At 36.4% G+C, this 10,980-nt stretch overlaps 1 protein-coding gene across 1 annotated transcript in view; it reads right to left on the bottom strand.

Moving 5' to 3' along the window:
• PHF3 (PHD finger protein 3) overlaps nt 1-10,980 on the bottom strand; it is an 85,052-nt gene that overhangs the window by 30,736 nt on the left and 43,336 nt on the right. Inside the window, exon 3 of the mRNA XM_014532734.1 lies at nt 4,567-6,346. Within this exon, the coding sequence (XP_014388220.1) occupies nt 4,567-6,346 (1,780 nt within the window). The remainder of the gene's footprint in view (nt 1-4,566; nt 6,347-10,980) is intronic.

Genomic DNA, 10,980 nt, shown 5'->3' on the forward strand with positions numbered 1-10,980 from the left:
TCAAGTGAATAATCTGATGAACAGAATGAACTGGTGATTATAATAGAATCAGGGGCATAGAAAGGGAGTGGACTGGCTATTCTTGGGGGGGGAAACAAGGGGTGTGGGGGATTCGGGAAGAGACTGGACAAAAATCGTACACGTATGGATAAGGACAGTGGGGGGGGGGATAAGGGCAGAGGGTGGGGTGGGAACAGGTGGAGGGGAGCTATGGGGGGAAAAAAGAGGAACAACTGTAATAATCTGAACAATAAAGATTTAATTAAGAAAAAATAAAAATAAATTTAAAAATAAAAATAAAAAACTGTGGTCCAATATGAAGATAGTAAAGGTAAACAGTTACATGCCCAACTCTCCCTAAATACACCAGAGGTTCTGTTTTAATATTGGAAATACAAAAATCGTAAGAGGTTCATGCTTTACATGGTAACCTGAAAAGTTATCCCAAATATCTCATTCCTCAATAGCAGCACTCTTGTTCTGTGCCTTTCTACTGTATACCAAGCTACTGCTGTGCATGAAGGAAACCAAGACTTCAAGTCTATAATTCTCCATTTTTTACCCTAACTGTGCTGGCTTTATAAGTCACCATTTCCCCAATGATCATTTGGTGTAGGAGGAAAAAGCAAAAAATCTCGTGCCTTATGTAAAAACAAAAACTAGAATGTTTTGGATTCATAACCCTATTATGTAAGCTTTTAAACAACATGGTTAGTTTGCAATACAGAAATTGTTTCTTTAGGTGTGGGGACATTTTAGATGGGTGCATGTTTCAATTATAAGAACTTGCAGCCAACAGAAAAATAAATTGAATACAGATGCTTAAAAGTTCTATTCACATTGCAAAGTTGCTATTGCTTGAAAACAATGTCTTTGAAATATTAAAGGAAAGCTAATAGGGATTTCCCTTTATTTCCATTGTCAGAGTAAGACACTGCTTAAAAACCTATACATTATGACCAGTTATAGTGTATAGATTCACAAAGGTAAGATTATATATTTTCTTCCCTTTTTGTATTATTTCTCATGGGTGGGGGGGGGGGCGTTGTATCACACTGCAAACAGGGTTTCTCTCTCATTTTCTGCTGTCCTTGATCTGGTTACTACTAGGTAAAAATCACTTAAAAGACTACAACCTGGGCCCTGGCCAGCTTTGCCCAGTGGTTAGAGTATCGGCCGTTGAACTGAAGGGTCACAGGCTCTATCCCTGGCCCCATTTGGGGCGCATATGGAAGGCAACCAATGTACCTCTCACATTGATGTTTCTCTCCCTCCCTCCCTTCCACTCTCTCTAAAAATCATGGAAAAAAATATCCTCCAGTGAAGCTTAACAAAATAATCCTACAACCTGGATGTTAACTCTTTCACTGAAATCATATATATGTATTTGTGTATGTATATGTATATATGGTGTGTAGTTTAGCACTGGATTAATTAAGGGGACCAAGTCAGCATATATCAATTAAATTGAAGAGTTTGGAAATATTTTTGTTCTATTATAGGTTCATACACAAAATCTTAAATAAAAATTTTAAAAAATTAAATGAGATCCACTATAATTAGAAACTAATTTAATATTCTAATCTTTTTGGCATACGCCAAAATATATTTTTAGAAAATTTTCAAGTTTTTTCAAAGTAAGTCCCAGAGGCAACACTGAACTCCTATTCTTAACAAATTCATGTCATTAATTCACTGACAATGTAATTGTTACAAGATGGGCCTTCAGTTCTGTTAAGTGGCAAATCTAGACATTACTGTGAATGTATATATATACTCATTCTTTTCTAAAATAAAAGGGTTCAATTCCACATAAACTTTAATCCTGTTTTTGTCACTAACAACCTAATCTGCAGAGAAAAATACTTTTCAAACTCTTAAAGTCCTGAAAAGAAAAAACCCAGAATTATTTATTCTAGGCGAAAATTTCCTTCTCAGAAAAGGTTGCTTTGATTATAAAGCTTTGAATCCATTCAGCTAAAATTTTAGATTTCATCCAATAAACTAATCTTCTATAACTGAACAAGAAATTATAATATAAAGATGCAAATGTTTTCAGGACAACTAATAACTACAAGGTAGTATGAAAAGACTATCTGTTCCTTCTGAAACACTAGCTGGCTTATGTTTACAAGTAGTTCAAAAGTGACATTAATTTTTTAAAAATGAGTATTAAATAAAAACTGGTTTTTAAAATAATGTGTACATCTTTGTTGTATGGCTGAATCAAGAAAAAAGAATCTAAGATATAAACAAACAAATTAAAAAAACAGGCCAGTATGATGTGTCAATTGTTAGTCAATACTTACTGTCTGTAGGACATGTATACTAGCTGCTTACATTTGGCCATACCATGAACAAATTTATTTAAAAACATAATTTCCACTGGGAACACATTCAAGAAGCTAACCTCTACTGGAATACATGTAAAACGCTTAAGACTTACTAAAATAGTATTTACAGAAGCAAAGCTGTCTGTCTTAAGTGCTAGAAAATGTCATATTAGCAAATAGCTTTCAATGGGCTAGTGCATGAAATGAAAAAGATAAAAATTATTTCCAAATATGCCCTTCCTAACTAATTCATATTCTTATGCATGAATTAAAGAAAATTACATGCTGCATGACTGGTACATTCTTTGAGTAACCTCAATATATACAAGCACAATGTGTCAAAGTAGTGAGGGCTAGTTAATATGTAAAGAAAAAAACCAATCATTTATTTAGGGTTCTTTATTCACAAAATTGAAGTAATGTGTAATGGTTCTTCCAAGACTGTTTCCAATGTTATTATTCATATAAATTACATAGGATGAACTCAAAATCCCTATACTGTCATTTTCCAGACTGAAGCAAAGAAATTCTAGATCTTATAGAGTAGATCCAAAAGGCAGCACTCGATAAAAAAAAAAGTGGGACTTAACACTTAATCTTCACTTTAGGAAAATAACTGTTGATGTTGATAAAGTGACAGTCATCATTTAAAAGCTTGAGCAAAACTACTAAGGACCGATCATCAGAACAGAACTTTTATCTGCAAAAAAAGTTACATAATAACATCCTTAACCTGGCTTCCAACTCTAGGCCAAAGTTTCATTTTAGAAATTCATTCACTCTAAGACTCCTATTCCTCTGACCACATGTCACTGGGATAGTTTATAGAAGATTCTGGAAGAAAGAAAAAGGGGCTGGCATAAAAGAGCACTTACATGTACCTTCCAGCCCCGAATTCTCTTAGACCTGAAAATTCAACAGGCCCACTTTAGAATATTTGAATAAAGTGTTTTAAGTTAAAAAAAAAAAAAGCATAAAGATATAAGTGAGGGCAAATGTAGCACTACCTTCAAATAAGTCACAACTTTGAAAAACTGAAATATGTTGTTATAAAATAAATAACCAATCACACGAAAAATAGGCCACAGGCTGAATCAACAATGAAGAAACCCTTTGACATAAACTTGATTTTTTACAGGAATAGCCCCATAACTACCCACACTCTCTCCCCAACCACATTTTCCCACACTAAAATAATGTACAACACACTTTACTAAAAGGTCCCCCCTAAATAGTTTCACTTATGTAATCCGACAGTGCTGTGAAAGTCATTATAACATTTACTTTCATGAGTAAGGAGAACATTACAATGTGCAAGTTTTAATGTTCTTTTATCATTATCAATGTTGATAGAAGTCCCAACAGCAATCTGAACACTTGAACAGGATAATCTTGTAGCTGCAATATCCACTTCACTTCTTGTTTTCCTTTCTTAAAAAACTAGCAAATAAAATATATGGCCGGGATGGGGGATGGGGGATGGGGGGTAGGAGTGCCATCAAACTACAAAACACTGATTCCTAAGGAAAGAATGCCAAAGGACAGTGTTAAAATCATTTCTTAAAAGATCAGAATTCACAAGAAATCCTCCAAATCACTAAAATTTTCCAAAAAAGAAACTAATAAATGTTTTCACTCCATTCCATGATACATATAAAATTCACCTGGGTAATATAACAGTTCTTTTAGCTATCAAATTTCACTCCAAGGTTAAGTTTGATAGTTATGAAGTAGTTGAAGTTATGGTGTGCTTCATTTAACCCCCTCTCCCCAAACCTTCAAAAGAAAAATAGAATTTCCACTATGACCTTCACACTTTATTACTAATTTTTCTCAAGCCAAATAAAATATATAGAGACCCAAGGCAGTGTAACCATTTTCTGATTAGCAGAAAAAAATTATTTCTCCATATGTAATGACTAAATTACACCAACTGGTTACAATGATGGAACATTTCCACATATACCAACTGTTGGTCACGCTATACTTTTTAAAATGAGCTAAGATAATATATTTGCAAATTCAGTGGCTCCATCTTGCTATCACTAATCCAGGATTGATGAGGGTTATTTTTTTCTGCAAAAGTCTTTGTATGATAATTTCTTTCTATTAAAATGTTCACACTAATCCCACACTGAAAAAGGAATTTCTCTTCAATGTACACATCACACACACATCACACACCACACACACACACACACACACACACACACACACACACACACACACACACCTGTTGCCATGGGGTTTTTTGCAAAACCCACACTGCTTGCTGGGAGTCCACATATATTTGCTTTCAAATGAAGAGCTATGATCTGAGCCTTCTTTTTTTATGGTAGCTATGTTATCTGGAATGAACAATGGTGGCTCATCCAAAGAAAAACTTTTGCTGCTTCTTCTTTGGCGGGGTTGTAGGTTCTTCTCAGGTTTTTTTTGTTTCAGTTTATCCTCCTCCTTAAAATGCTCTGCACCACTTGCATGTTCAAGCTCTTCCTTCACATGACTATTGGTTTTTACTGCTAGAGCCAGCTGTTGGGGCTTGTGGCACTGTTTCTGGCAGGAAGGTAATAGATGTCCAGTTTGTGCAGGATGATGAGGTTCTTTAGAGCAACCAGGCTGACCATGAGGCTTATCACTCAACCAATGTGTTACAGGTTTCGAAATCTGTACTAAATTTTGATCTTGTGTTTTTTTCGAATTAGAATGAGCTTGATTTTTCACAGACTTAGCCCCAGAATTGCAACTCTGAATCTTTGAATCCTTATCAACTTGTTTTTTTCTCACTTTGACTGGCCTATGAAAATTTTGCTGAGATTCTAGTTCACTGGCATTCCGTTTCACACTTTTGACACTAGCTTTAGTTTTGTTATGCGTTAATTCATGCTTTGCTGCAACAATTTTTTTCAAAGTATCTGAGCTCATGCTTTGCTTAGAGTGAATTACAGGTTTTGTGTGTTTGGATTTTATGTTTTTTGACTCTAAGCAAGAAACACTATTTGATGGGCTGTTTCTGTCATCCTGAAGGGTTGCTGTTTCATGAGACTCCATTTTAATACTTTCAACAATATTCAACTGTTTTAAATTTTGGTCAGGCACATCACAAATAGCATTTTCTACAATATTACACTCTGGTTCAAAAGCACTAGTATCAACCACCTCATTAAAGTTTGATTTGTTAAATTCAGTGCTCTCCAACTGTTTATGATTAGACTCTATGTCTTTACAATAACCCAATGGTTCTAGTTCATTTCTATGAAGAGAGTTCTTAGCTTGATCAAATTCCATCGAATTCTTCAATTCCAAATGGCATTCATTTACTTCATCCACAGTGCTAGACAAACCTACAAGGTTCTTTTCGGTCTTATTTGGATTTGTACAAGAAGCATCACCACAGAGAGCAGCAGCAGATTCTGGTTCCTCAACAATTTGGTCACCTTCAAGGGATAATTTGACCGTTTCCTTTGATTCTTGTTCAACCTTTGCACTCATTTCTTCAACAATAGTCTCACCCACTTTATCTGAAATAGAATCATTCTGTTCATGTTCTTCTTTATCTGAAAATGTAAACAATGGGCTACTAACAGTCTTGATTTTACATTCCACCAGAGTTTCATTTTTCTTTTCTTCAATACTATCACAAGTCTCTGAAAGGAGTGGACAATTTAATTCATGAGATGGCACATTTGCTTTTTCCTGATTATTACACTTCTGCTTAGAATCTAATCCAACTTCATCCTTCATTTCAAGACAAGATGACACTGAAGAGTGACTTGAAGACACTGATACTTCCGATACTTCAGTTTGTTCAAGATGCCGACTGCCCCTTCTGCTCTCTTTATGATACTCAGGTTTCGGTGATGTACAAGCTTCTTCTTTTATCTGACACCTTTCTGGTTGTTTCCCCCCTGCTTTAGGGGCAGATACAGTCTTCACAGGTGCTTTTTTTGTGCTATTTAAAGGTGCTGCATTTGAACGCTTGGCAATAGTGCTTTGTCGCAAACTTCTTACTTGTTCTATCACAAGGAAAAAAAATAAAAATAACTTAGCTATTTTGCCATGTGTTTTTATTTCAAGACAACTTAGAATATACACTTCTTTATTCTGAGCTACAAAATGTATCATCTCAACGAAAATGTCCTGAACAGTTACTCATGATGGTGATTTTTAGATATATACATACATATGTTAAATTTTATATTTATCAAAGTTCTATAAATTCTGGCAGGGGGGGAAACCTCTAAAATTTAGACTATTATACCTTATTATAAGACAAATTTTTCATCATCTCTTTTTTTATATATATTTTTATTGATTTCAGAGAATAAGGGAGAGGGATAGAAACATTAATGATGAGAGAGAACCATTGATCGGCTGCCTCTTGCATGCCCCCTGGGTTACTGGGGATCGAACCAGCAACCCGGGCATGTGCCCTTGATTGGAATCGAACCCAGGACCCTTTAGTCCGCAGGCCGACCCCTCTATCCACTAAGTCAAACCAGCTAGGGCTCTTTTTTTTTTTTTAACAAAAAAAGAGGTGCGGGGGGGGGGGGGGGGCAATGGGTGGATAAGGACATATATGTAATACCTTAATCAATAAAGGAAAAAATAAAATAAAAAGAAATAAGCTGGGAGTAAAATAAGTTTAAAAAGCTTAATTTACATCCATACCCATCCTAAAGCAAGGCTGCCATACCATTTTAAACATTAAATATTTTTAAATATATAAAACCCAAACAAAAATTCAACTACCAATAAAATGAACTAAACCACCTATTACAAACAAGCTGTGTTTTAAAGCACAACTTCAAAAGAACTCATATTCCTTTTGAATGTGCTTCACTTATATCACCATTTTAGCATCCAAGCTATTCCTAAAAGAGGAAATGAAGTATATACTAGACTAGAGTGTTAGATCAACAGAAAGAAAAATTACAATGAAAAACACTTAAGCCAAGAAAATGTATCATAAAAGAAAATGAAGAGTATGAAAATAATTTAATAAACCTTCTCACCTTTAACAATGCTTCTAATAAAAAAAATCTATTAATTTTCCTTCTTTCCCTATCTGTACATTTTATCTACGGGAAGGAGAAACACAAAAGTGTGGGAAAGAAAAAAAAATACTGGAAAAAGAGAAAGCTAAGTAATTCACTAAGTTACAAAGAAAAAACTCACAAACTATAAAATGAAAAGCTATTTCCAAACCTATGCATATCCAATACTTCTGAATCAATTCTGTATAACTAAACACTATCAACTTTTTTTTAATTCCCCGTCCTTTTAATGCAAAATCCTGCTATGTACCCATATTTAGAACTCTTTCCTAATTTGTCATTCATCACTAAACTGTGGGACTCGTAAAGTATAAATGTCCCTATCTGTCTATAACAGTCCTATGTCAGAGCATACCCTATCACTCTTAAGTGCCCCAGCTTGGACAAAAAATTATATGGTCATCCAAATCTATAATATTTGGTCATTAGGTAAAGCACTCAAGTTTTTTCTTAGTGGATTATGAACTGTTTATCACATGTTCAACTATATAATACTGTTAAATAACTAAAACTTTAATGGCTGGTTATTAGTATTTAGATAATTTGTAAAGCTTTGAAGACAGCTTGTAATAATTTACAGCTCTATTTTATTCACCTGCCCTGACATAAAATAAATGAAGAACGTTTAACATGCATTACCTAAGTGGTTGCTAAAAATGATAAATGAATAGCATATTTAACTGAGAAGGTATTCAGATAAAAAAAATTGGCCCTAGCTGGTTTGGTTCAGTGGATAGAGCGGGCTGAAGAGTCCCGGGTTTTTGGTTTTTTTTGTTTTTTTAATATATTTTATTGATTTTTTACAGAGAGGAAGGGAGAGAGAGAGTTAGAAACATCGATGAGAGAGAAACATCGATCAGCCGCCTCCTGCACATCCCCTACTGGGGATGTGCCCGCAACCCAGGTACATGCCCTTGACTGGAATCGAACCTGGGACCCTTTAGTCCGCAGGCCGACGCTCTATCCACTGAGCCAAACCGGTTTTGGCAAGAGTCCCAGTTTTGATTCTAGTCAAGGGCACATGCCCAGGTTGTAGGCTCGATCCCCAGTAGGGGGCGTGCAGGAGGCAGCCGATCAATGATTCATCATTGATGTTTCTCTCTCTCTGCCTTCCTCTCTGAAATCAATAAAAATATATTTTTTTAAAAATGGTTTTGCAATAGTAATTGATTTATTGAGCAAAGGGTAAAAAGTCCCTTTTTCTCCTCTAAATATCAACTGCCTTAGTCTGAAGCCTAACTGTATAGGCCAAAAATTTGTCTATAATATGCATTCTATTCTTTTCATTTCTCAAAGTCACAAATATATACCAAATAACTGATTAAAAATATAAATTAAGAAAAAGATGACAAAGTAAATATATGCATCTAAGTCTATCCACTTTTCAAAACCCCACTAAAGCTATAAAAAGGCATAAATCTAAAAGGAAATAACAGAAGAGAAAACTGACAGTTTCGAAGCCAAACAAGGGATGATCAAGAAGCTACTAATGACCCAGTTGATGTGCTCCGTGGTTAAGCATCAACCCATGAACCAGGAGGTCAAGCTTTGAATCCCAGTCATGTCACATGCCCGGGTTGTGGGCTCCACCCCCAGTCAAGGGCATGCAGGAGGCAGCTGATCAATGATTCTCATCATTGATGTTTCTATCTCTTTCCCTCTCACTTCCACTTTAATATATATATATTTTTTTTTTTATTTTTTTTTTTTAAAGAAGGAACTGCCCTAGCCGTTTGGCTCAGTGGATAGAGCATGGCCTGCTGACTGAAGGGTCCCAAGTTCAATTCCGGTCAGGGGCACATGCCCAGGTTGCACGCTCAATCCCCAGTAGGGGGCATGCAGGAGGCAGCCAATCAATGAATTCTCTCTCATCATTAATGTTTCTATCTCTCTCCCTTTTCTTTCCTCTCTAAAATCAATAAAAAATTTTAATTTAATTAAAAAAAATAAAAACCGCAGCTCTAAAAAATGAAAAAAAAGAAGGAACTGCCCTAACTGCTTTGGTTCAATGGATAGAGCGTCGGCCTGGGGACTCAAGGGTCCCAGGTTCGATTCCAGTCAAGGGCATGTACCTTGGTTGCAGGCACATACCCAATAGGGAGTGTGCAGGAGGCAGCTGATTGATGTTTCTCTCTCATCGATGTTTCTAACTCTCTATCCCTCTCCCTTCCTCTCTGTAAAAAAATCAATAAAATATATTTAAAAAAATGTTTTATAACATTTATAGTATTATTTATAAATTAATTTATAGCTATGGGTAACATAGAAAGTATAATGAAGGGCTCTCAATTCATAATGTAGAAAGAAATAATAACAATAAATATGAGAACCGGGAAAAACCTTAAAATGAAACCTGTAAACCCCATATGAAGAGAGGTTTGTAAAAAATATATAAGAAGACTTAAATAAATTTGGAGACATCTCATGTTTCCAAATAGAAACCTGAGTGTTAAAAGAGACTCAGTTTTCACCAATTAATCGACAGGTTTGGCACTATATTGCAATTGAATTTGTTGTAGGTTGAGTGCTTCAGAGAAAGAGGTTGAGATGGAATTCAGAGTATCAAACATTTGTTAAGGATTGATGTCTGAGGAAAGAAGGGGAAAGTAGCAGGATTGAGAACAAAAGAACTGAGATGTGAATGCAGCAAAGCCTCAGCCAACCATCTGGGAGCTGGTTGTCCCATGGAGTCATCCCGGGCCAGCTGAGATGACTGACTTTTCATCACCACCTCCCCCAGTTGCCCAATGGAAAAGGCCTCTGGAAAAGTGAGACTCCAGAGGATGTGACAGCTGGAATGTGTCTATGCAGTCCTCTCTAACATGAAAGACAAAAATGACAACATGGAAAAAAATGAAACTATAACTATGAAAAAAAGACAAAAAACTTTTTAAAACACCGTAAGTACCTTACAAAAGAAAACAAAATACAGCATATATGAAACAAGACTAAAATGCTACAGGAAGACTATTCCCAAAGCAAAAAACAGAACATTCACAAATTATAAATGCAAATCTTAATGGAAAAGTTGAAGGACAAATATGAGAAAACTTTAGCAAATAGAGGAAAAAGACTGAGGTGAAAAGTAGGCAAGATAAAGAAAATGGAAAGCCTAGTCCCTGCTATCTAATATTTTAAAACTAGAGGCCCCGTGCACGAATTTTGTGCACGGGTGGGGTCCCTAAGCCTGGCCAGCAATCAGGCCTATCAGGGCTATCTCACCCAGTCCTGCCGCCTGCTGGGCGGGGCCTGCCGGTTGGCTGTGGGAGGGCACTGACCACCAGGGGGCAGCTCCTGTGTTGAGCATCTGCCCCTGGTGGTCACTGCGCATCATAGCAACTGGTTGACCAGTTGTTTCGGTCATTCCAGTTGTTCGGTCTTAATGGTCGCTTAGACTTATATATATACTAGAGGCCCGGTGCACAAACATTTGTGCACTGGGGGGAAGAGGGGGCCCCTCAGCCCATCCTGTGCCCTCTCGCAGTCTGGGACCCCTCAGGAGATAATGACCTGCTGGCTTAGGCCTGCTCCCGGGTGGCAGAGGGCAGGCCCAATCCCTAGGTGCAGCCCCTGGTTGGGCTCAGAGCAAGGCC

Source organism: Myotis brandtii, unplaced genomic scaffold (genome assembly GCF_000412655.1).
Source record: "Myotis brandtii unplaced genomic scaffold, ASM41265v1 scaffold904, whole genome shotgun sequence".
Classification (NCBI taxonomy): domain Eukaryota; kingdom Metazoa; phylum Chordata; class Mammalia; order Chiroptera; family Vespertilionidae; genus Myotis; species Myotis brandtii.